Source organism: Camelus bactrianus, chromosome 27 (genome assembly GCF_048773025.1).
Source record: "Camelus bactrianus isolate YW-2024 breed Bactrian camel chromosome 27, ASM4877302v1, whole genome shotgun sequence".
Lineage (NCBI taxonomy): Eukaryota > Metazoa > Chordata > Mammalia > Artiodactyla > Camelidae > Camelus > Camelus bactrianus.
This window is the reverse complement of record NC_133565.1, coordinates 21143693-21169237: the sequence shown is the minus strand read 5'-3', so window position 1 is coordinate 21169237 and position 25545 is coordinate 21143693. Positions and strand designations below refer to the sequence as shown.

Genomic DNA, 25545 nt, shown 5'->3' with positions numbered 1-25545 from the left:
AACCGCCTGTCCTGGCAGTGAGAACACACCATGCTCCGGCCCAGGTCAGATCCTAGCTTGGTGTTCTCAGCTGACTGCACGTTGGGTGGGGAGGCCACTTCGCCTCTTAGAGCCTCAGGTTCTGGATGTGTCAAATGGAAGTGCCTGGCTGGGCAGGGCAGGGCAGGGCTAGCCCAAGGGAGGATGGAGAGGCTGCATGGGGTGCCCAGCGGACTGAAGCTCTGTCTTCACTTGTTCTGTCTTCCCTGTACCCAGACACCATGGCCCTCTCTGCTCTGAGGCTGCGGCCTTTCGGTGTCTGTGAGGGGCAGAGACAAAGGGCAGGATGGAACCCCGCAGCCTGGACTGGCCCCAGCAGCAGCCTATAGCCCTGGCTTCCCACCAGCCTCCCCAGCGCCCACCAGGCACCAGAATCACTAGGGACTTTAAAAAAAGAACAAGTCTGACCTCACTCAGAGATTTGGAGTCAGACCGGCCTGGGGGGCTGAGAATCACTATCTTTTAAAATCTGCTTAGTTTGTAAATGTGCAGCCACAACGAGAACCTCTGGGTAGGACGGTCGCCTTCAGGAGGCTGCAGGGTCCACTTGTCCTCTCACTAGACAGGAAGCTCCGAGAGGGCAACGATGAACACGTACCACAAAGAGGTTTCCCTTTATCGGAATCGGTTTCTCTTTATTGGGATTTACCACTGGAATTCTACCGAAACATCGTTTGGGGGGTGGTGGGCAAGAAAAGAATATTCCAGAAGTTTGAAACTAGATGTACTGGGAGTGTTTCTAAACTTCCTGCACTGTAACTCCAGTAAGAAATCCATCTTACATCTAGACCCAATGCGTGTATACACAGGAACTGTTTCCTAAATCTTGACCCTTCCACCTACAAAGTATTCACAAACTGCCTTTAATGGATGCTATGTTTGGCTTGTCCAAATGAAAAAAAAATGTACGTGTGTATGCTGGTTTCTGACCCCAGAATGCTGATTTGACAGACCCCCAGTGCATGGTGTCCAGATGAGAAACATCACATTCTAGGAAAATGTGCAGAAGTGGTTCCAGGGTGGTTTTTAACCTATGCCAAAGAATCTCCAGAACATTCCTTTCTAAAGAATGTGCTCATTTACTGACAGTAACATCACAGTGGGTGCAGGAGGCGTCTGGGCCGGGCGCTGTGACCCCACCCCCACCAAGGGCGGCCCCACCTGCCCACCGCCCCTTACCTTGCTGGTGGCAGTGGCTGCGGAGCCTGGCAGCACTGGCGTGTTGGTGACCTGCACGTTCAGGTAATTGTTGTCGATGAGCGGCCAGGCGCCCTGCACCTTGCAGGTCTGGAAGCGATCTGTGAAAGTCCGGAGGTGCGGGTCCCCGAAGAGGCCGCAGTGCGTGTAGTTGGGTGCGGCCGCGTGCTTGTGGAAGCTCTTCTCGTAGTGACAGATCTCGGGGCTGTCGGAGCGCTCCTGGCTGTCCCCTGGTGGCGGCAGCGTGCGCACATGCGGCTGCGACGTGGGACCATCCTTGGAGCAGTTGTGCTGGCTCATGAGGTCCTCGATGCCATGGACGGCCGAGTGGTAGGCGAGGTCGCCCCGGCAGGTGCGGGCCGTGCGCCGTGTGCACAGGGCGTAGGTGCGCAGAGCCGCGCAGAACTCGGGGGCGTCGTCCGGGGCTGGCGCGTGGCTGCCCGCGGTGGCGCTCCAGAACTCAGAGTTACACTTGAGGATCTTGCACGGGGAGGTGGCTGTGGGGATGGGAAGGCATGCACAGTCAGGGGGGTGTGGCCAGCCCAGGCCTCCTCCACTCCTGGGGGGCTAGGGCTGAGGGCCGGGCCAGGGACCAAGGATGCCTCAACTCAGACGGCACCACCCACACGGCCCGTTTGCACACAGAGGACAGGAAAAGTTCCTGCAGGTGGCAGTTCAGTGTGGGACCTGCCCCTCCCACCTTCTGGATCCTTTCTGCAGCCTGTAATGACCCCGAAAAAACAGGCCTGCAGACTTACAGGCTGAAAGGGCTGGCGCCCCGCATTGGGGGAGTGGTTTGTGTTTCAAGGCAGCAGAACCGTGGGAGCTGACAGGCCACCCTTGGGCCTCTGACATCTGTTGGCACCTTCACAACCATTCCCAAGAATTTGGCAAAAGCAACAGAAATCTGGCAGAGAATTAAGGCCCACTATTCCGTATGTGTCCTGATCTCTGCCACTGTGTGACCTTGTACACATCCCTTAACTTCTCTGTGCCTCATTATACCTATCTGGAAAATGGAATCACATAATAATAGTATCGACTGTATGAGGTTGCAGAAAATGTTAAAGGGCTTAGCACAGCACCACTGAAGAGCAGAAGCTCAATGAATGTTGGCCAGTGTGATGATTATATTCGCCCTGCTCACTGAGGACCTGGTTCCATGACTTTGTCTGCAGAGTGAGGGTACCTTCACTCTTAGCTGCTACAGCCCCATCCCTCTCTCTCCTGCTTGAGAGAGCAAGGTGGGAAGCAACTGAGAGTGTTAACCTTGGATCTGCTCTAATTCATGTCTTTTTAAAAATGTTTACGGTCACTCACAAACTTTGAGACCTTAGAGTTAATTAGCTACGTATAACCATGCCTGAGAATGGCGGCTTTAACACACCTGATTCCTGTCCCTAGACACACGTAACCTGTCCTTTCCTGGCCTCCTGGATTCCGCCGCACAGTGACCACAGGTGGCAGCAGGAGGGAAGTTTCTACACAGGCTCCAGGTAAAGTGGTCAGAAGACCAGCTGGGAGGCCCGGCCCTGGGGGTCTCAGCCACTCCTGGCTGGGCCACCAACCTGGCTTGTGACCTTGGGAATGTCAGTTTACTTCTCTGGTGCTGGCTTTCTACCCTCGTCTGTGCTGCCAGACCCCGCACCTGGATGCCTGGACGACCTCCCTCCTGGGGCTCGCCCACCCCTGCAGGTGCAGGCACCGCACTCTCGGAGCTGAGGTGACCTGCCCAAGTCACACACCCGGGTGTAGGGGAGCCGGGGCTCGACCTAAAAGTCAGGCTTTTCCCTTAACTTGGCCTGTGTTTGTCACACTGTAGGCACAACAAGGTCGTTTCAGGTAGTATCCAGGTGAGCATTTTTCTTTTTATTTGAGACCCAGCCGGCCCTGAGGCCCTGGCTTCCGCACATCTGTCAGGCTCCCAGGGGACAGAGAGGGTCATTTTCTTTTCAACAGCCTCAGAGGGGCCAAGTCGGCACCCCCTGCAGCCTGGCCAGTCTGGAGTGTGTGAACGGAGCTTGTCCTTGTGGGCTGGAGGGGCTGGGGGGGGGCAGTCAGAGGGAGCCAGGTCTCCCAAGATGCAAACCCAGCAGGGTCGCAGCTGCCAACCCTGAGCGACCCGGGGCACTCAGGCTGCCAGCCCTCAGAGACAAGGCCTTTCATCTCTGTTCAGTGTGGCTCCTTCTCTTGCTCCCTTCCCCCTCCCAGAGCCCCCAGTTGGATCTAGGCCGCCCCCAGAGGGGGATATGGCAGCTCCGTGCACCACCCCTAGGTGGCGTGGTGACAGTGGTCACTCTCCAGCTGCCCTTGCACCCAGGAGCTGGGGGTGGGTGTGTGTGTGTGTGTGTGTGTGTGTATGTGTGTGTGTGTGTGTTTGTGAGCTCCTTTTGCCCCCCACTCCCTTGAGGTCCTGCCAATTCCATTTCTTAGCCATCTAGAGAATGTTCTCGATGCTACCACCCAGGACTGGGCCAAAAATGAAGAAGCCTGAAGGGGACACTGACTGTGCAGGATGATGGGCAAAGGAGGGGGAGAGTCTGGCCCACAGCCCTGCCCTGTCCCCTACCAGTAGTTGTGGGGAAATCTGACTCTGCCTCAGTTTCCCTGTCTATGAGGCAGGAAGTACCCGCCTCCGAGGCTGCTGAAGAGATGTACATGGCCTGCCTGGGACCAGTGAGCACTCCACTTACAAACAGGGTCCCCGAAAAAGGTCTCAGAGGGGGACAAATTCAACCCCCTGTGAGGTCAGAGGTTAAGGGTCACCAGGTAGAGTATGGAAGGGCACTGGGTGGGAGCCATCCCCTCCCTCTGCCTCTCCCCTAGTGAATCTCAGGCACTGCCCTCCCCACCCCCTCAGGTTAGGGACCTGGCCAGCACACCTTTCCACCTCGATTCAGATTGGTTCAGTCTAGGCAGCTCTTCCTGCCCACTGACCACTCACACCCCTTTGGGCGTGACTGTCCCCACAGTCCACCTGGATTGGTCCAGGACCATGATGACTGGGGGCTACACTTCTCTGCTGTCCTGGGTTTCCCCAGCTGCCCTGAACCCTTGGGCCTTGTACATCTTTCCTAAGAGTTTAAAGAAGTCCAAGCACTCCCATTATACAGGAGAAGCTGCAGATCAGGGTGGGGGAGTGGTCTGTAAGAGGCCACCGAGAGTAACACGAACTGGGCCCAGACCCGAGGGATCCCAGTCCCCTGGGCCATCTCTCCAGGCAGTAACACAGCTCTCCTGGGCCCTGCTGCCTCAGGCGGGCCTTCAGTAGCCTCCTGGGGGCCTCAGGGGAGTGTGCTGCGGATGCCAGGGCTGGACAGTCCCCACGGGTGGTGAGCCAAGGGGCCCCAACCCCCATGGAGTCATCCTGCCACCCCGTGTCCACTCTAGTAAATCACAGGCCAAACGTCCCGCAGGTCAGGGACCTGAGTGTAACCTGGCCCAGCATCAAAAGGAAAAGCCCTGGGCTGGGGCGGCACCTGCCAAAGAGACCCCAGAGGGCTGAGTTTTATGTGCTGTAAGTTAAAAAAAAAAAAAAAAAAAAAGCAGGAGATCTGAATTCCAGACAGTAAACCTGGGACTTTCTGATGTGAGTGTGCAAGGAAGGAAGGAAGGAGAAGAAAGCCTGAAGAGTCTGAAACATCTTTCTGCAACTTGCGTGAGCAGGAACAGGAAACGAGGTTTTTCTGAGTGGGCCTCCCCTGGTGCTTGCAGTGTGACGGAAGGCCGCCAGCTGCCCGGTTCCTGCCTGGCTCCTGCAGACGGCAAAACGGCCCTGTGGCCCGCCAGCCACCTCCTGACGGGGCCACGCCGGCCCCTTTGTGCAGAGCCAGGGGATTAAAGAACTTGACTGGAAGTAAGAAGTTTCCCTGGGCTTCTGTTTCCATCTCAGCCACTGTGTCCTTGGGTGGGGGTAGGGTGGGGGGTGGCTGACCCTTGGTACCTGGAGCTCCATTTCTGACACCCAGGAAAAGGCAGAGGCTGCCTCAGAAGCCTATAAGAGGTGTGTTTTGACTCAAGCCTCTTCAGACTTAGGACTTTCGGGATTTGCTACTAGGGAACAAACTGAGAAGAATCCAAAGACAGTGGCCAGCCCGGGCTCACCAACAGGAAGCCCCCGAGCTCCCTCTGGTGCCCATGAGGTGGGACCCTTGGCTCAAAGGGTGGGGGTGCAGGCAGCGCCCTCGGTGCTCAGGTTGAGCCCCTGGGCAACCATTGGACCCATATGCCCCCAACCTGTGCAATTAGGGCCAGAGCTCCCTGCTTCTCTGTGCAACTGACTTTGTCAAGATCACTTTATCTAATGATCACTTTGTGACCAAACTCCATGCTGGTTTCTCAAGGTGGGCCAAGGACCCTGGGGCCCAAAGGACGCCAGAGGTCACTGGTTTGCACCTCCAGCCAGCAGGAGATCTCCCTGCAGCATCCCTGCCCGGTGGGAGGCCAGCCTCTGGCCTCCACTGCCATCGGAATTCTGCCGGGCAGGGTTGGCCCCTCCTGCCCTGGGCAACCCCGGCTGTGGACCCACAGCGGCCTCCCAGGGAGATCCGTGAAGTCCTGGCCCATCCCTAGAGCCAGAGAGAAAGGGCTCAAATGTAACCCTCCAAACACTGGAGATGACCCCTCTGCTCCCCAGAGTCCCCTTCTTCGGTCTCCCTCTCTGGCTGCTCCTCTCTGTGGGCCTCGCTGAACTGTGTGTCAACCATGGATGCCCTAGAGAGGGTGCCCGCAAATCCCAAGAGCAGGGGGCCCCCATCTCTGTCCAAGACTCCTCTGATTCCCACCCTCCACACTCAGAGCATCTGTGCCGCAGCCCCTCACAAACGTACCCTCTCACTTGGGAGGAGGTGGACTGAGACACAGCAGGGAGAGAAATCACTGCCACACAGCTTGCCTGATTTAACTCCTTTCCTTTAAACAGCAATCCAGCGCCTCTCTCTCTGAGAAACAGAAAGACTGATAGGGGTGGGCAGGGAGCTGTGGGAGCACCAGCTGTACCAACCCAGGCAGGATGAAAATATTTATGCACCAGTGTGGCGTTCACTGCTTTCAGAGACCTCCTTTGAACTGTTAATCAAGCCCAATCTTTCAGAATAATAGCCTGATTATTACCGTCTTGTTTGCATAACAAAGAAGCCCAATCAAACTTATTTCGCCGAACGCCAAGGGGTGGGAAGGCTCGGCCCTGAGAAAGGAGTCTTAGGAATGCGGGAGCCACTCCTCAGCCTGAACCCGGGAATAAAGACAATGCAATTTGCCACCAAGAAAAGCCCAACAGACCAATAAATTACCCGCGTGCCAAGGGATTAGATCAGGTTTCAGTCGCGGCGTAGGGAGGGTGGGGTGGGCTGGGAAGAGAAAAACCTGCCTCTTCTTGAAGGAAGAAGGCTGTCACGGGGGTTCTGCCCAGCTCGGTGGATTACAGAGGAACTGCTGGGATTCGTGGACTTGCTGAAGGTTCTGGACCCCACTGTGTGCCACGCACCGTGCCTCCTGCTGTCCCCGGCACAAGCCCCAGTGGGTTTCTGTGTTCAGGTGGGGTCAGCCACACAGACTGCCAGGACGCAGGGCAGATAAGGTCCATCTGAACACTGAGGTTTGAGGACGGAGGCGGAGAGGGTATCAGGGCAGCGGCCTTTGCACGGGGGCTTGAAATGCACTGGGATTTGGTGGGTGATGCGGGGCAAAGGTCCCGAAGCCCAAGGGGCTTCCAAAACAACTGGCATTGGTCAGAGGCAAGATGCCGGATGATGAGATTGTGGCTGGGAGTTTGGGGCCAGATGTGAAAGTCCTGAGTGAAAGTCGTGATGAAGTAAAAGTCACTCAGCTTCACACCGCTCTCCCCTGCTCCGTGTAGGGCCAGGACTCCGCAAACCCCATTTCCCCAGTCACTCAGCTTCCTGTTAGATTCCACCACCAGGGGGCACTAGATGAGGCCCAAGCGGGTTTACCTTGTCCCCTGGCTGTTTCTATCACCACTGCCCAGCAGTGGTTCTTCTTTCCCTCCAGCAGCCGCTGGTGCTGCTCCGAAGCACCAAGACCAGCAGGGCAGCGGGCCCTCTACCGAGCCCTGGGTCCCCAGGTTCCTCTTCCCTTTGTCCCCCCCAGCCCAGGGGTGGAAGCTGCTCCCTGCAACTCTGTGCGCCTCTGTGGTCCCTTGCAGCCTTTTCTGTTCTCTCACGCCCGTACAGACACAGTCCCCTATATTAAGTTCCCTCCGTGGCAATACCTTGTATGGTTTCTGTTTTCCAGACTGGACCCTGGTACACCAGCCTAAGGATTTTAGACTAGGTCCAGTGGATCACGGTGAGCCCCCCAGATAATTTCCAGTAAGTGCATGGCATGACCAGAACGCTATTCTAGGAAGTGGTATAACTTAAGAGGCCATGGCTTTAATTAGGATAGAAGTAGGCAGAGCACAGGGAAAGTAGCTTCAGAGAGAAATTGCCACACAGCCTTGGTGGAAAGGGCAGGACTGAAGCCTGACACTGCCTGTCCCCTGTCTTCACCGCCCACCTGCCCAGGCAGCATGGACGCTGAGGCTGTTAGCAACATGTTGGGGTGGGGATCCCAAAGGAGGTGGGACGTCTGCCCGCGCTCAGAGGGAGACCTGTGCTGCCGCGTGGCCACTCTCCACCATCTCCCATCCCTTAGCACCGAATCTGAGAGGTGACAGCAAATGGATCTAGTGCCAGGATTTGGCAAACACTAGCCAGGGCAGTGTTCTGGCGTCTCCTTGCTTGCAAGATGCCAGAGGCTGCTGGTCCGTGTCACTCCATCGTCCTGACGTAAACATCCAGGTGTCTGGCCTCAGATACCGAGAGGAACACGCCCAGGTGAGGGACTGGAGGTTTCACCAGGTGCAGCGGACCCTACCTTACTTAACCCACAAACAGCCAGAACCGATCACCTCTCCTAAAAGGTGTCCCTCCCAGTTCAGCTTAAGAATATTCCAGGGGGCTGATCTAGCCTGTGACTCCAGTGTGTCTCTCACCCCTTGAACGCACTGGGAGTTTTCTCAAGGACTGGCCTCCAGGAGAAAGAGCGAAGCAAGAGGAGCCTCTCCGAGAATCTGGATTGACCTAGGATGGGAGGAGGGAAGGCTGGGGAGCTGGGGGTTAACTCACTGCCAAGTGTGGGCAGAGGTGGCGGAGTGCCACTCGCCGGGCTGAGGCAGGAGGCACTGCCCCTTCGTCACACCCAGCCAGGCTGCTCTGTCCCAGCCTCCACACATGCCAAGTCGCTGCAAGAAACCACGCTGAGTGCCAAGGAAAAGGGCACACCTCAGCTTTCCAAACTGGACCCGCTCCCCCAGCTCCCAAGGGGGCCACACGGAGCCAGATCAACAGCAAAGAGGACATGAAAAAGCACGTGTGCTGGCCCTCGGGCCCAAGGCCGTAAGCAGTCGGGCAGCTGTGGGCTTCTCTGGGGAAGCGGGGCCCACGGTGGGCGGGGGCCAGGCCCGAGATTCCGTGCCGAGACCAGCCTGTCTTAGGGCAGAGACCTAAGCGACCCTGGGTTCCACCAGGAAGGTGGTTACAGGCAAAGACATCATTTTTCAGGTACAAACGAAGCTTGCAGGTGAGCAATCTGGGTTTCCTGTTCTGAGGCAGACCCCTTTCTCCTGAGTCCTGGCTTTCGAGATGATAATTTTCCATTCTGGCTCTGCCTCCAGCAACCCTGGGCTCATCTGCTTGGCTGCTCTGGGCCAAAATTCATTTGAAGTGGCTTTTCTCCCCTCAGCCCTGCCATCTGCAAGCAGGCCCTCCTCCACCGTCCTGATGAGTGGGAGGGCACCCGCCCGGCCAGCACACACACGTGTGTGAGCCTGTGTTCACGGAACATTCCTTAGCACGGGGAGCAATAATGGGTTCCTTTCTGCGGGGACCTGGGCGCAGAGGGATCACTTTAATAGGCGTCTCAGTATTGGGACTGCCCGGGTGAAATGGGACGTGAAATGAATAAATAAGCAAAACCCCAAAGACATAAATCTGACTTGGGAAAATCTGCACCATGACAGCACTGCCAAAGTCGTTTTCCTAACCTATGGCTTGATGGCATCTTCTCTGGAATGCTAAGCCAGGGATGGAGAGGGAGCGGAGAGGCCTTTGGGAAGAGGCAACTACCCGAGATCCGTGGTCACTCTTCATTCTGCTATCTAATCACATCTCCCAAGTTTCTTATTTTTTCCCCACCTTGAAGCCTTATATGCTACACAGCACAGAGTCTAAAACGCTCCCTAGCAAGTTTAAGGAGTGTGTTTATCCAAAATGTGGTATATGGAAAAGGGCAGGGGTCTGGGGTCTACTGGTTCTGCCACTAACTAGCTGTGTAATGTTAGGCAGCCTCTCTGACCCTCTGTTTCCTCCTTGATACAGTGGGAATGATGACGGTCATTGGGGAGGGGTGACCATCTCATGAGGGGACATATTTATAGCATCTAGCAAAGTGCCTGGTACACTGTGGCCTCTCAATAAATGGAGGAGCTTTAAAAGATATTGTACTGCTTCAAATGATCCTATTTTGGAGAGAACAACATGAAGAAATTATGTCTCAAAGGCTGATTGTGAGTGTTAATTCGTGATGGGAGCCCGTGGAAGTTGGAACGTGGTTATTTTCATTTTCTTATTTATCCTTTTTGGCATGAGTCTTGTTTTTATGACCAGAAAACCTTTTTTTTTTTTTTTGAAAAAAAGATTAGGGTATCTGGATAAAAAAAAAAACCAAAAAACCCGTAGTCTCCGCCTACTGAGCAAAAACTTAAAAAACCCCCAGAAACACAAATAACTTGTTGAAGGTCCTGTAGGGCCGGGTACACTTGGGGTGTGTTGCAAGGAGGGGGCATAAAGAAACAGGAAATGGGGTTCCTGCCTTTATAAACAGACCTAGTGATTTAGAGGAGGACAAAACCCACAAGACCCAGGAAGCAAGAGGCAGCACAGACGCCAGCAGCCAAGATGACAGGCACCCAGGTCACTGGAGGGATGGCACTGACCTTGGACTCTAATCCAGTGGGCACTCCCATTCCAACCTGGGCAGTGGCATGAGCAAGGCCCAGGGGCTGCCCACGGATGGTACAGAGTACCAGGAGGCCAGGGGAACCTGGAGCCTGGGGATGTGACAGAAGCCATGAGGATGAGGCGGGGGAGGAGTGTGCGACCAGATGTCAGAGAGTTCTCCCTTGTGGATGCTCCAAAGAGGGCCATGGGGAGCTGCGAGTTTCCAAGCAGGAGTTTTAGAGTGAGTGATTCATCTGCCTACTTGGAGGGCAGGGTGGGGGGCACTGGGGAGGCAGGTCCTAGGGCTGGTGAGGGTCTTGAAGCAAAGTGACAGTGGGCACTGGCAGGAAAGGGCAGAGGAAGGAGCCCAGCCCCAGGTGAATGGGCAGAAGGAAGAGGCCACTTCACACCCAGGACTTCATGGTCCCGGGCCGGGGGTGGGGGTGGGGCGTCTAACAGACACAGGCCAGGCACTAGTCCAGGCGACAGGGGAAGAGTTGAGGGTGACCAGCCATCCTGGTGTGCTCAGGACGAAGAGCACTTCTAAAAACATGGGATTCTTCAGTTTTAAAGCTAGCAAACTGAGATGAGTTGGTCGCACTAGAAGAAACAGCACCATCAATTTTAGGCAGGCTGAACGTCGCCAGGGCTGTAAAACAGGGTGGCACCTAACCACTCAACCGAACGTAAAGTCGGAGCTCTCTGCCCAGTTCCGCCAAGTGCCTTGCACATTGCGCCCCAGAGGGAAATTTCAGCAGGAATCACATGCCCCCCAAAACCTGTACCGTGGTCCCCACCCCATCCTCACCTACACAGAGACCCGGGACCCCACTTCCTCATCTTACGGAGCATCCCTATCTGAGCCCATGGATCACCTCTCCCCAGTTCTCCTTTAGGCGCTGGGGTGCCTGCTCGCAATTCCTCCAACCTTGCAGAGGTTTCCCCTCTTAAACTAGCCAGAGAGCCTCTCCTTACCCCTAACCCACCCTCAAGGCCTAAGGGGCCAACCGGCTTTAGGATTTTACATCTCACCCTCCCTGAGAGCCGGGCTCTGCCCTGCAGACCCTGGGGTGTGTCACACACCAGCCGGCTGGCTGGCCCTGCTGCCATCTGGCTCTTGCAGTGGGACTTGCTTCATTCTCTCCCTCTGGGACACAAAGTCCTACCGGAAGCACAACAACAAGGGAAGCAGGCTGACCTGCTCGCACATTTTGAGCAGCATCTTTGAGATCAATATTCTCATCTCTACAATGACACAGATGTTCTTGGACACTTCAGAGGGCCTGGGTCTCTGCAAGCCTCAGTTTCCCCGCTGAGACCTAACATTTCTAAAACAGCTGTAGTTTAAAAAGGAAAGGGAAAGATGCAGGAAGGAGAAAGGCCAGGGCAATAATTTTTAGAACAGCAGTCCTCACACTCGAAGTGCATCAGAACCGCCTGGAGGGCCTGTTACGGTTACAGGCTGCGGGCGCCACCCTCAGAGCATCTGCTGCCATGGGTCTGGGGTGGGCTCAGAACTTGGGTTTCTAAGAAGTTCCCAGGGGAGGCTGGCGCTGCTGATCTGAGGACCACACTTTGAGAACCACCATTATAGCATCCATATGTAGTTGACGGGAAGCATGCCAACATGTCTGCAACATGCAACTTTGATGGCTATCTCTTAGAAATCCATTTTATTAAGTCACAGTGGTTTCAAAGTTCAAAAAGTATCTATTAATTGTGTTTTGATGCAGATGGAAGACTCTAAGAAGACTTTCATGGCCTCCCGCCATGGCCCCCACCCTTCCCAGCCAGACATGGCCACTCTGTCCATCCGCTGAAGGCGAAAGCATCGTCTGAGCAGACACCCCGAAAGCCAGAGGGACACTGAAGGGCCCCTTTCCTTTCACTAGGCCTGAAGGCAGACGCCAGCCTTGCTCAGATGAGGGCCTGGAACGCTGTCCCTGAGTCAGGACCACAGGAGGCGTGCCATGCACGTTGAGTGGGTACATGTAAACACTCCCCAAAGACACAGACCCTCTCAGTCTAGCAGAGGTTAAGGCATCTTTCTCCACATAACTACGTCCAATTTAATTTGCACTCCTCTGGGTTTACTCCTGGAAGCCATTCAAGTCTAGCACGGAACAAGCCTAAGCTTTCAGGAGGCAGCTCCAGCCAGATTCCACCTGTCCTCAGTGAGAGGCCTGCACACAGGGCCACGGACTGTCTCCAGTGCTTTCTTTTTTCCTTCTTTTCAGTGCCCATCCTGCTCCCCTGAGACCTGCAGCTTCTCGGACTTTATCCCCAAGCAGCCCTCTGCCGACAGGTCAAGAATAAAATAGTCCATCTCTTTGTGGTAGAAATTGCCCACCTCGTCTCTCAAGAAACTGTCTTTGGACCCAGGTTTCCCAAGCACACACGTTTCCAGAGGCCCCTGGTGTCTTTTCGTTTGGACGTACTGGAAGCTCAGTTTTCAGCAAGGTGGGCAATTTTGACTAAATGTAGCTGTCAAGGCCTCAAATTAGAAGAAACATCAGCCAGTTGGCATGACAGTGCAACAGCTATCTGCTCTATCTGCCAGGTTTTAGTTACCAGCCTCGAAGCCAAAAAGAAATGGGCTTCTTGGAAGCAAGTGGTGGAATTCGGGTTGTGAATTATATAACCCACCCACTTTCCTCAGACTATGGGGGACATTTTAAAGTTTTTAAGGTGAAGAATTGAGCTGAAAAACAACAAATACCCCACTAGCCCAGCCTTCGAGGCTCCCTCCTACCTCTGAATACCTCCCGCCAGCCCTTCCTTTCCTCCCTCTCCAGCCCAAGAAGTTAACAAGTGCTGTTGCTTTAAGAGCGGGAAGGTGTTGTTTTAAGGGCCTCTAAGCCCCCCTTCTCAATTTCAGCTCTGAGCTGAGATCACATCCCCCACAGCAGCCAAGGGACAAAAGCCATTTATCAACCCATCTGATAAAACTTCCAACGGGCTGGATCATTATCTGGACCAAACTGAGATGCACACATATGGGGAATTCCTTCTTCTGCAAAAGGTGGGGGTGGGGGGGTTCTTTTTTAAAGAGAGGATCATTTTAAATTTTATTTTCTTAGTTCTTGGGAGGGAACCAAATCTGCCTTTCAGCCAGGCTCTTCTGTAGGTGGAGAAACTGCCTTTAGAAAAGGAGAGCGGGGGCAGGACAGCCCGCTGCTTGACCTACTATGCAGGTTGTAAAGTTCCAGGGCTAGGGCGAATGCGTCCAAAGGCTCTTTAGGGCACTGACACTCCCCCCACCCCTCATCTTGTCTTTGGCCCGGGCCTCCTCCGTGGAATCCGGGGCTACGAGCGAGCAGGTTGAGACTCTCCCGGACGCCCTTGGGGCGCGCAGGGCCCCCTGAGAGGAGCTGAGGCGGGGAGGTAAAGGGATCCTTATTGCCCGAACGGTCCTCCCACCGGGAGCCCCAACTTGCAGCCAGGCCGAGCCCGGACTGCCCAGTTCTGCCAGTTCCTGAAACCCAGTTGGCTGAGAAGCAAAACAAAACAATCCAATCCCAGTCTTACTCAAGTCCTTTCTTGCACAGCTCGGGTGTTGCGCGGGGGCTGCCGATCCGTTTCGGCTGCGGAGCGAAACAAGCCCTCGTTTTTGCAAAAAGACACCTTGGAATCCCGCAGCACAATGGAAACAGCCGGGAAATCCCGCCTTGCATCGGGGACCATTTGGCCCGCGACACTGGGTTTATTTGTATTTTTAGTAAGGGAAAAATGGGTATAAAGGGTTTAACTGGCGTTTCCAGGCTGTGAGTAGCATATGGCAAAAATGGAATAAACTTTAATGAAACATTATAAAGAAAACAGACCGGGGATTTAAGTTTCGTGCCTTCCCCCCCTCCCCCGAAAGGGGGAGGGGGGAAGTAAAGAAACTGGAGCGTTTGGGAAGGAACAAATGCTTCTCTGTGGAGTTAGCCTCCCTTCCCCCAACAAAAACAAGAGGTCCGGGCTCGGAGGAATTTGAAAGCAGCGATCTGCCAAAAACATTGTGAAAAACTATGGGGGATTCATTGGAAACAGATGGGCTTTTTCAGCTTTAATTCTGAAATTCTCTCCCTTTCTGACACAATAAAAACAAACAGGGGGCGACGCGGAATGTTATCAAACAGGAATAAGGACCCGTTGCCTGTTGGAGCCCAGTCCGTGGGCTTCCCCGCGTGGGCCAGCGCGCGGGGGCGGAACGGGGTCCCGCAGGAGGGCGCGGTCGGGGACTTGGCTGGGACCTCAGGGGCGCCCCTGGCTCCACCCCTGGGTACCGGGCAGGTTTGCAAACTGCTGGGGGAGGACCTGGAGACTGTGCCCCTCGCTCCAAGTCAGTGCCTCTCCTTCTCTCGGCCCCCTAAGGGGCGCGTTCCCGGTAACCCCTTTCTCGGAAGCTGGGAGATCTCTCCCGCGCCTGCGACCTCCCTGCCCGGTTCCTTTTAATTGCAGCCTGTGACGGGTCCTCCCGGGTCCAGCCCCCACCCCGCCCGGGGATCTGTCGCGCCTTCGGCGAGGCGCGGGAGAAACAAAGACGCGTGGAAATGGGAGGCGAGGGCCCAAGGTGGGCCGGCGAACTTGAGCTCCGACGCGTTCGCAGACCTGTGGCCCAGCGCTGCGAGGAGACCCGGGGAGCGGGCCAGGCCGGCTGTCCCCAGGCCGGGCGCAGTTCCTTACCTGCGGGTAAGCTGCAGAGAAGGAAGGCGAAGGTCGGCCAGAATCCCAGGGCTGAACGTCCTGCCCCTCTCCCCATACCCATCCATCCAGCTCGGCCTGTTACCACTAGCCTCTCCCTGGAAGAAGAGTTCAGAAGAAAAGAAGAAAATAAATCACGCTGCGGAGAAAGGGCAGCCTCGCTCCGCCGGCGGGAGCAGCGAGCCGGGAGGCTCGGTCCACCTCGGCTGCGGGCGCCCGGCGCGTCCCCCCTCCCCGCGCGCCCCTCCCTCGCCATCCATCACCCGGTTCCCCGCCAATGTCGGCGCGGCCCCGCCGCCCCAGCCGCCGCGCGGCCCGCCCCCTCGCGCTCGGGTTTCAGCGCCGCCCGCGGGGCTGGGGGGTGAGGAGCTGGGCGGGGACCCAGGCGGCCCAGCTGCGGCGCTGGCCACGGGGACCTCGGGAACCCAGGGCCACAGGGCGCGCCCTGGCTCCCCCAACTCCGCGACAGTCCACGCAGAAAATGCGCAAATCCCCCGGGAAGACCAAGGCCTGCAGAGTGCAAGGGCGGCCGTGCCCTGCTCCCCGCCACTCCCCTCAATCTTCCCTGTACACACCCGACTCAAGTAGAAACAGATTGGAGAGAAACCCCAGGACCCCTTTACAACTAGACTGCCGTCCTGAAGACGCCACCGACACCCCGGCTCATTTCCCTCACTCAGAAACGTCCCCAGTGCAGGAGGCTGAAAAACCCGCTTCCGAGTTGTCCGGGGTTGGGCGGGATGGCCCGCTGGATCTCGGCCACTAAAGCACCTCGAGGGTCTCGCCTGCAGCAGCCCCGGGCCACCCGGGCCACCCACTCGGCCTGTGCTCTGCCGCTTCCAGCATCCCCTCCAGGCACCTCGCTGCTTTCCCAGGACTTGCCCTGGCTGCGCTCCCAAGTTGGGGGCCTGACTGATGGAGGCAGCAGGACAGCTGCCACCGGGGAGGTGGTGTGGATGGTGTGGTCTCAGCCGTGTGCGGGGCCTGGCCTTCTGGCGCTGCCAGGGCAAGGCCACCAAGGCCGCTCTGGGGAGGGCATCAGGGTGGTGACTTGCCTTAACTTGGTCACTTATTTTTCCAGGAGCAAAATGTCTCCTCCCCAAGATTCCCCAGGCCCCGCAGATCCCTGCCGCTTTTGGGATATTTAAGGGACTGGAAACTTCTCCCCGAGAAACATCTTTTGGACCGAACACAAATAGGCCAGAGCAAGTGATCTTAGTTAAATCAATTCCCCCCTCAGCCCCCCTCACCTCACCTCCAAGCCTGCTTGTCTGGTTCTTTGGGGAAAAAAATTGAGTTTTTATCCAATTTAGATTTTCTCTTAAGCACTCTCACAGTCTTCACTTGCTGAAGGCCACAGAGGCTGCATTTAGGACTGTGACTGCCAGGAGGGGAGGGGAGCTCTGGAGAAGTGGCTTTGGGCCAGGGGAAGGGGATCCTAGGTCTGTAGATACAATCCGAAGCTTAGTAATACTTGTGAATCTGGCTTCTCTGAAACAGGTTGGTAAAATGCTACAGGTTTGCCCAGTGAAAGCCCCAAACCTCAAAATTCAGGTCTCCAATCACATTCCTCTCAGGCATGACCCACAATTAACCTTCCAGAATCACAGGACAGCCCTGGCACACTGAGGCAGGCAGAGCCAGACTATACAGAGGCACCTGTCAGGCCCACCAATTAACACCGTTTGCTAGATTCTGCCTTTTCACAAGTTAATTCTAAAGCTTCTCACTAATGAGAGAGAAGGGAGCCATGAGCATTCCCAGCAGCCCAGACAGTAAATTCACCACCATCACTACTGCTGCAGCATCTCCAGGTCGGAGGACGTGGCTCAGGACCCAGCGAAGAGGCTGTGCAGGCAGCAGAAGACCTGAAAGCACCTTCCAACACCGTCCACTGGCCCAGGAGCGGACCTTTGGTGCAGGGCTTTTAGCCTCTATACCACTGTTTCTTCATCTGCAGGGGGCAGGCTGATAATATTATCACCCCCAAACTGCACCCGAATATAAGCATACCTCAGATATTGTAGGTTTGGTTCTGGACTACCACAATCCAGCAAATATTGCAATCAGGGAGGCACAAAAACTTTTTTGTTTCCCAGTGCATATCAAAATTATGTTTACACTATACCGTAGCCTATTAAGTGTGTGATAGCACATGATAGCCAAAAAAACCAATTAATACCTTAATTAAAAAAATATTTTATTGCTAAAAAATGCTAACCCTCATCTGGGCCTTCAGTGAGTCGAAATCTTTTTGCAGGAGTAACATCAAAAATCACTGCTCACAGATCACATAACAAATATAATCATAAAGAAAAAGTTTGAAATATTGAGAGAATTACCAAAATGTGACAGAGAGATGTGAAGTGAGCAAATGCTGTTAGAAAAATGGCGTCGATAGACTTATTTGACGTAGGGTGGCCACACACCTCCAATTTGTAAAAAATGCATTATCTGTGAAGCTCAGTAAAAAGAGGAGTACCTGCACAATGTGGGAGGGGCACTGGGTCGTGGGAGCTCCCCAGGGGTCCTGCCAGGGGACTGGCCGCCATTTTGGGAGGAGAGCCAACTCCTATGACGTAAGCAAGTTGTTTGGGAAAGGGACGCAAAGGGCTGTCTTCTCAAGAGAAGTGTGTGAGGCTGAATTCGGGCATCACAGAAGTGGAGACTGGGCCTTTACACAGTTTAGACTATGAGGAGAAATCCAGGCTCAAATAGAGCAGTATGGCGTTGTGTTGACCTTGAGAAATCTGTCTATAATGGCCAAACCAACCAGCCTACTGACAACTCCTAACTCTTTGCAGAAATAAGAAATTCTTGAAATATGGTGAGGAAGGGGCAGGGGGCTTCTGAAAGGCGATGTCTGCGTAAGGCTGAAGCCCTCCCAGGGGCAGGGGTGGGCAGGGACTCCAGCTTCCCCTGCCTCCTTGTATGAACAGGGTGTTCCCAAATCCAGGAACTGAGGTGTCAGTCAATAAATACATATTCAGGACCAGTGCATGCTAGTCCCTGGGGGATAAAGGAATCAATAAAATAGCTCCTATCTCAGAACTACTGGTAGAAACAGATATTAGGGGAAGGTGCGGGGTAAAGCAGAGGTGAGGAATGAACAACTAACTACCCAGGGAAAGTTTTACCAAAAAAGGTGGTGTGTCTTATGAGGTGCCTTCAAGGGTTCACTTTCAGTAAGAATGACGGTAATAACAGTTAACGTCTCAATGTGCTCTTACATTCTGTCAGATGCTGGCTAAGTGCTTGACATTTTTAGACACTTGGTAAGTTTAGGTCTGTTCTATTATTCTCCCCATTGTGCAGATGAGAAAACTGAGGCCAGGTGAGGTTAGGGACTCACCCAATGACCAGCTAATAAACTGCAGAGCCAAGCACGCCCAACCCCGTCCCTGACGTGCTGTATATGCCATTCGTTCCAGTGATGCAAGTCCACACTGTGTTTAAAGTCAAGGCGAGATAGATAAGTTAACAATCACTTTCAACAGAGCATCACCCAGACTCTGGCAGGGGCGGCACAGAACATAGGTGCCAGGGGCCTCCAGCCCAGTCTGGGGTGTGGCAAGGGGAGGGAATTTTGCCCAGTGTGGGAATGTGCCAGGGGAAGACGGTGGGCAGGGGAAGAGGAGAGGGGCAGGGATTCTAGGTAGAAGGAACACTGAGTATGTCACAAGCCAAGGTGTGGCTTGCTGGAGGAGCTGGAAAAGCTTGGGAGAGGTGGCTATAGGAGATAGAGGCTAGGCTGCAGAGAGAGCAGGAGCTTGGGAGAGCTGTAGAAGGGCCAGCATGTACTCTGCTAGGGTGTGCATTTTTAGTATTTGGGAGCCCCACCCACAGCCTCAAGAAGGGGAGGGATTTATTCTCTTGGGAGACCATTGTGATGGGTTTAACAGTAATACAGATGCCCAGGCCCCACTCAGAGCAGCTGAATCTGAGTCTTGGGAAATAGAGCCTGGGCACCGCCATCATAAAATGAGCTCTCCTGGGAGTCTCATGTGTGGGGACTCGTAGGTTTGTTAAGTTTCCTCACCTTCCATCAACCCTGGATGCACAAAAGACCCAGGCTGAGTCACAGCTTACCCTGCTGGACTTAAAGTCCGAGCAAGACGGGGAACTTTAACAATCACTTTCAATAAAGCAGTGACTGGCACATGACCCAAGCTGACCAATTAGAACCTGTCCTGAGACTGTTGCTATGGGAGAGCCCACTGATCCCGTTCTGCTCTCTGTAGTTTCTCATCCTACACAGGATGGGTCTCGGGGTAGCAATCTGATGGCAAGGCGAGTGTTTATGGGTGTTGCAGGTTGAAGCTGTGTTTGCAGAGTTGGCATACTGGTTTTTTTTTTTTTTTTTACCGAAGTTGCATTTTATCTGGTGAGCTTTTCAGGGACTGATGGCAATTTTCAGGGCCAACCTTCCCCATACCACTCCTCAGCATGGGATTCTCCATGAAGCTCCTCCTTATTAGCCCCTCTGAGCTATACCAGGATGTGTTCCAGCTATGGGAGCCAACAAAATTCTTTATTTTGCTGAAACTGGTTTGATTTCGGTTCCTCTCGCTTGCATGCACAGACTTTTGACCAATAAGGAGAAGCTAAGGTCTCAAGAACACTGGTCTCAAGAATTATTTTCACCATCCCCAAAAGCACAGGGATATATTGTCCATGGCTCTTAATCCATCATTCACTTACTGGCAAAATTTCATGAGTCTACTCCCATCCCGTCCACCCTGTACTTCTGAAACCACGTTGCCTATACCATGACTTGAGAAACTCAGCTGCTTCACTTTACAACTCAGAATGGGACCTAATCCTTCTTTGTAATTTACCCCTCAAATTCCCCTTTCAACCTTCAAGGGCTACCCTGGGTCGGGTCGTTTCAAATTTGATGAACCAGACCTGCTCATTCTCTGCACAACCTTCAAGGTCTTATAGACTTTGATCATATCACCTTTCTGGCTTCATCTTTCCACACTAAACTCCTGAAAGAACAAAGCAGCCCAGCTTCTCGGGAAAAACTTCTGCCTGGCTGATTACTTACCTTTCTGCAGTTCTGAGCTATTCTCCTCTAGCTCATAACCCTGCCAGGTTTGGGGGAAGCCCAGGGAGAGCAGTGTTTTTGGCTTCGTTTCCAATACTATTTCTGAACACTTGGTCAAACATTTTGCCAGGACCCCCAAACCCCTTTTTGTGGCTATAAACAGACTGGACCCAGTCCTTTTTCTTGTAACTTGGATTCTGTTCTCCTAAATGCATTAACTGAGGCTTGCCCCCCTGCAAAAGCTTAATATGTATGTTCTTGCTAACTCATCAGCTGGTCCTGCAGCGAATCACCATTTGTTTGCCATCTCTCTGCAGAGCCTTCATTTCAGCTGTAGGCCTGGAACCCTTCTCTCCCTTCAGATGATCTATGGACATTTAAATGAAGTCTGGGAGCACCAGCCATCCTTGGGGATCCCGACTGTTTATAATTCTTCATCCAGAAAAGCACCTGTTTATCCTATTCTGTGTTTCCTGTCTCTAAGGACAATTCCGGTCCACGGTGACTTCCCCCTAAGTTCTGGAGGAACTTAACTATTGGAGATGACCCTCAGGGAGGAACTTTGCCAGAAGGAATTCTGAGAGTCTAAACATAATTCATCCCTGGCTTTCTCTCTCTCTCGTCTCAGGCCTGTTTCTACGTCCTCAAGGACTGCAAATAGACTGGTTCAGTTTCATGTTCTCTTTTCAGAAAGCATGTGCTGCTCTGCCCAGGTAATTAGGACTTTAAAACATGTTTGCTGATATTACATTTTTAGTTATCTGTTCCGCCAAAGTGGCTAAAAGTGACTCCCTAGAGGGGTGGGCTTCCTTTGTGGACTGGGGGCCCAGCACGTCTGCCCTTGGGCTCAGGCTCGACGTGGAAGAGAGATGTATATTTTGATCACTGAGATACAACTGCCATCTTTAATCATCAATGCTCCCTTCCCTCCAGCTGGTCCTGGGACAGAGGGCCACAGGCTTTCCTTGACCCATTTGTTTCCATGACCATTTAGGAATCGCCTTGCTTCTCTTCTTCCAAAGCATTTTTGGGTCTCGCTGTCCTCACTCAGGCATTGAGGAACCTCTTCACTGTTCATGTCGGGAAGCCTTCAGCGTGTTCCTACCCTGGTCTAGCTGGTTTTTTTTTCCTTTCTCTGCACGTGTGCACGCTGTTTTCTTGGCTTACATGCTCCCTCCCTCCCCACGAGAGTGCTTATTCTCAGTAATTAAAACATGCAGATTTTATTCCAATATTCTAATGGCTTTTTTTGAAATGCATCCTTCCCTGACACTCCAATAGCTCTTCTTAGAAACTGAAGCAATATCTCACTTTCTCTTTAAATTCTCCTGATGGATTTAAACCCCTTAGCAGAGGTTATTTGCTCTCGGATCTGTCTTTAAATGCATGTGATCAGATGAGTAATGTTCCCCCCTCACCCCCAAGGCAGATTGTTTTAGTTTATTTATTGTTTTTCAGTACTGGGCTCGGAGTGAGGTTTTGGGAGTTCTCAGATGAGCAGCAGACAGGTCTGCACCCACTCCGGACAGCCCAGGGATGTAGCCAGATGTGGAGACAAATCATTCCAGCACAGTGTGGAGCACTCCGACAGGGGTGTCTGCATGGTGTCTCGGGAGCCCCATCCCTGTCCCCGCAAATCAACTCAGGACTTAAGGCTGGAGGGTCTTTCGGAGTTGGGGGCGGGAGGTCTCTGTCAGGAGCTTCTTTAATGAACTGGACCACTGACTGCAAAGCAAGCCATCGCTAGTACCCGGTCTGGCGACGTCTACACCACCATCAGACGCATACTGTCTGGAACACCGTCTGTCAAAATTCCACCTCGTGGACAATCGACATCAGACTGCCCTGTGGGACAGGATTCCTACTCAGGAGTCCACTTTCAGGAACAGAGTCTGGGGATTTTCAGGGCCTGGAGAACCAGCTTGGCATGGACATCTGTATGGAGGGCCTGTTTCAGAACCTTCCAGAAGCACACCCCCGCTGGTAGATACGGGCATAGTCACAGTGCCGGGAAGATATAAAAGGGATTTTTTAAAAAGAAAATGCTGGGAAAACAAATTTTCCGGACTTTCCGTTTCCTTCAATCTAACATCACATTTATTTCAAGAAATGGAAACAGTAATAAAGGCATATGTTAAAAAAAATCAATTTCCTGTTACATGAAATCGGGTAACTGTCCCTGGAGAGAATAACCGTGAACAGTTTCATGCACATCTTTCTAGGTATTTCCATATGCATATAAGCATGTATAAAATCAATCAATCAATTTATCTAGCCAGCTTACTATAATTTTACCAAAAACTATTAGCAACCTCCCAAATGCTCCCTATTTCCTGTTTTTATTCTGGGGATATTTCATATTTTATTCTGTCTCTCAGTTAAATAGCCCTATGAACTCGTCCATCATGGCAGGAGCGGGAGCTGAGCAGTCCGAGGAATGAGTTCCCCAGCCGAAGGGGATGTACTGATGGAAGACCAGACAGACTTGAATATAAAACAGTCCATGTGAAAAAAGAAGCAGACTCCCAGATGGAGACAACAAACTAGTGGTTACCAGTGAGGGGAGGGAAAAGGGTGGGGCCAAACTGGGGTTGGGGGTTCAGACGTACAAACTATGAAGTACAAAATTAGCTACAAGGATATACTGTGCAACATGGGGAATACAGCCAATATTTTACAATAACTATAAATGGATTATAACCTATAAAAATTGTGACTCAATATATTGTACACCTGTAACTCGTATAATATTATACATCTGCTATGTTTCACTTAATAATAACTAAAACTGACTAAATAAATAAAATAAAATAGTCTCTCTGTGAGGAATACCAAATGCCTTTTAAAAGCTATATCCTCTTCTCTTCCTGGACTTCAATCCCCATTTAAAAACACTTCATCTGTCCCTTCTCATCTGGAAGTCAGACAACCCACATTTACGCCAACTTATACTGCAGAAGGTAAGGCACCTGCCTGAGGTCACCCAGCTGGCGTGGTGGCAGAGTGGGGATGGGGCAGGTCTGGGTGACTCCCAGCTGTCACACCACCTCTGATGAGTTCCCCAACGCCTTCCCAGGCACAGAGATGTTTGGTCTTCTCTCTGCCTCTGTTCACCCTCCTCCATCTCTGTGCTCCTCCTCTTGCTCTGAACAGAAGGAAGGACTCCCTTCGAGTTCCCCCAGCCTCAGCCCAGGCTGGGCTGGAGCCCTCCTGATGACCTGCTAACAGTTTGTCCGGTCCCATTTCCATAAATGAAGCCCCTCCTGCCGTCCTTCTGCACGTCTCCTTCTTCACCTCTGAGATTCTCAGAAAAAACACCTGGAACAGCCTCATTTCTTCTTTGGACACATCTCCCCTTCCTCCCTAACTGGGATGATAAACTAATATATAATCAGAGTTTCATTTCTGAAAGTCTTCCTCCCGTCACTTTCCTCTTGAGCTCTTGTCTGAGACTCCAGTGCACACCTTTCTGGTTTACACTTGCAAATTCTTCCGTCTACAAAGCGCAGGACGAAAGTGATAGCCTTTGTGAATTGCTTAATTGTCAGTATTGAGACTGAGACATTTTAGACATTGCGGTGGAAATGGGGAAAGAGAGAGGCCAGGAATTTGGGGCGGCACTGCCCCTAGCTGGGGGACCCCGGCATGTCCTGTCCTCTCTCTGGACCCAAAGCTTCTCCACCAGCAGAATCCTGGCCTGGCTGCCCCCGGGGAGGTGGGGGTGGGCTTCCAGCTCCGCAGTCTGTTGTCTCGAGGAAGTCACTGAACTGGTGTTGGCTCTGTAACTGACTGGTTTTGCCCACACCCGACTCCGAGGAGCCATTCTGGAACACTTCTGGGTTCCCCCAACGGAAATGTTGCTGAGCAAGTAGGTAATGTTATTTGAAAAGTGACATTTTTATGTTTTAGTGTCAGTACGAGATTCTTCAGCAATAATCCCCAGCAATACTACTGCATACCTGAAACCACACCTTGAAAACATCTAGTAACCTCGTTTTAAAGCAGCTTTTGGGTACCCATACCAAGACATGCCAAGTTCCTGTGACGGAGAACAGACCCCCCAGCATCCATCTCTCCCTGTTCCAGTAAGTTCTTGGGAGAAGAACCAGCTTGGAACCATTTATCCACCAAATGGCAACTGTTTGAACTGACAGTGAGTCTGCGTCTCCCTCTCCACCAGCAGAAGGCTGCAGTATTTGGATTAATGAACAAGTTGGTGCCAAGCACAAATACCATAGACGTTTAGCAATAGGATCAGAGATAACCAAGTTATTCATCAAATTCAAAATTGTTTAGAATGGCTAATGCAAAGCTGAAATAAAGAAGATCAGGAGCTGATGGGAGGTGGGGAAGGGTGCCAATCCAGAAAGAAAAAATGTGCTGTTTTATGTGACATTTTCCTCTACCACCGTGGTCTTCTATTTTAAACTTGTTGGAAGGCTGAGGGGCTGTCTTTACTTTTACGTTAGAGACGCAATACATCACGCTAGCTGAGAACACGCAGTCTGAACCCAGACCCCTGAGAAACCTCAGTTATCTCATCAGAAAAATGGGGATATTCTTTTGCTCTCTCCGAAGATTATTGCGAGGATTAAATGAGTTATAAGAGACCATTTAGAACAGATATTTGGCGTCGAGTAAGTGTTGATAAGTAGTTGCCAATATTAGTTTTAAGAATTGTTTTCGTTGTAACAAAATATCTACTATGTGCCTGATTCTGATTTGTATGTGTGGGAATTGGGGGGAAACCTGCAGAGTTCCCCAAGAACTTTCATTTTATTTTATTTTTAAAATTAAAAAAATTAATATAATTTTTAAAGGTTACACTGCGTTTACAGTTACTACATGTTGCACAATACATCCTCATAGCCTGTCTTACACCCAATAGTTTGAACCTCCCACTTCCTCACCCCTATAAGCCCCTCTCCCCACTAGTAACTACTAGCTTGTTCTCTGTATCTGTGAGTCTGCTGCTTTTTTGTTGTTGTTATGTTTACTAGTTTGGTGTATTTTTAAAACTCCACATATAAGTGATATACAGTATTTGTCTTCCTCTGTCTGACTTATTTCACTTAGCTTAATGCCCTCCAAGTCCATCTATGTTGCTGCAAATGGCAAAATTTCATTCTTTTTTATGGTTGAGTACTACTCCACATCGTGTGTGTGTGTGTGTGTGTGTGTGTGTGTGTGTGTGTGTGTGTGTGTGTGCGCGCGTGCGCGCGAATGCATGTATCACCACTTCTTTATCCACTCATCTGTTGATGGACACCTAGGTTGCTTCCATATCTTGGCAATTGTGAATAATGTTGCTATGAAAATTGGGGTGCGTGTGTCTTTTTGAATGAGTGCCCAAGGACTCCTAGTGGGTTCTAAGTGCATTATCAGTTCAACTCAGGTTCTGTTGAGCAATCTCTATTAGACAAAATCTCCCACGTAATAGTAGAGTCATCTCAACTATGACATGGACACAGCTGTCTCCATTTCGAAATGAGAAGACTGAGACTCAGCAAGAGTAAGTGACTTGTCCCAGGTCACCAAGCATACAAATAGCAGGAAGGGGCTCAAATCCAG

The 25545-nt window shown here is 52.3% G+C and overlaps 1 protein-coding gene across 1 annotated transcript in view; it reads right to left on the bottom strand.

Moving 5' to 3' along the window:
- Nucleotides 1-25545, bottom strand: part of RGMA (repulsive guidance molecule BMP co-receptor a) — a 41741-nt gene that overhangs the window by 8373 nt on the left and 7823 nt on the right. The window contains exons 2-3 of the mRNA XM_010962919.3: nucleotides 14907-15022; nucleotides 1219-1733 (exon numbers count right to left, since the gene is read on the bottom strand). Of these exons, the coding sequence (XP_010961221.3) occupies nucleotides 1219-1733; nucleotides 14907-15022 (631 nt within the window). The remainder of the gene's footprint in view (nucleotides 1-1218; nucleotides 1734-14906; nucleotides 15023-25545) is intronic.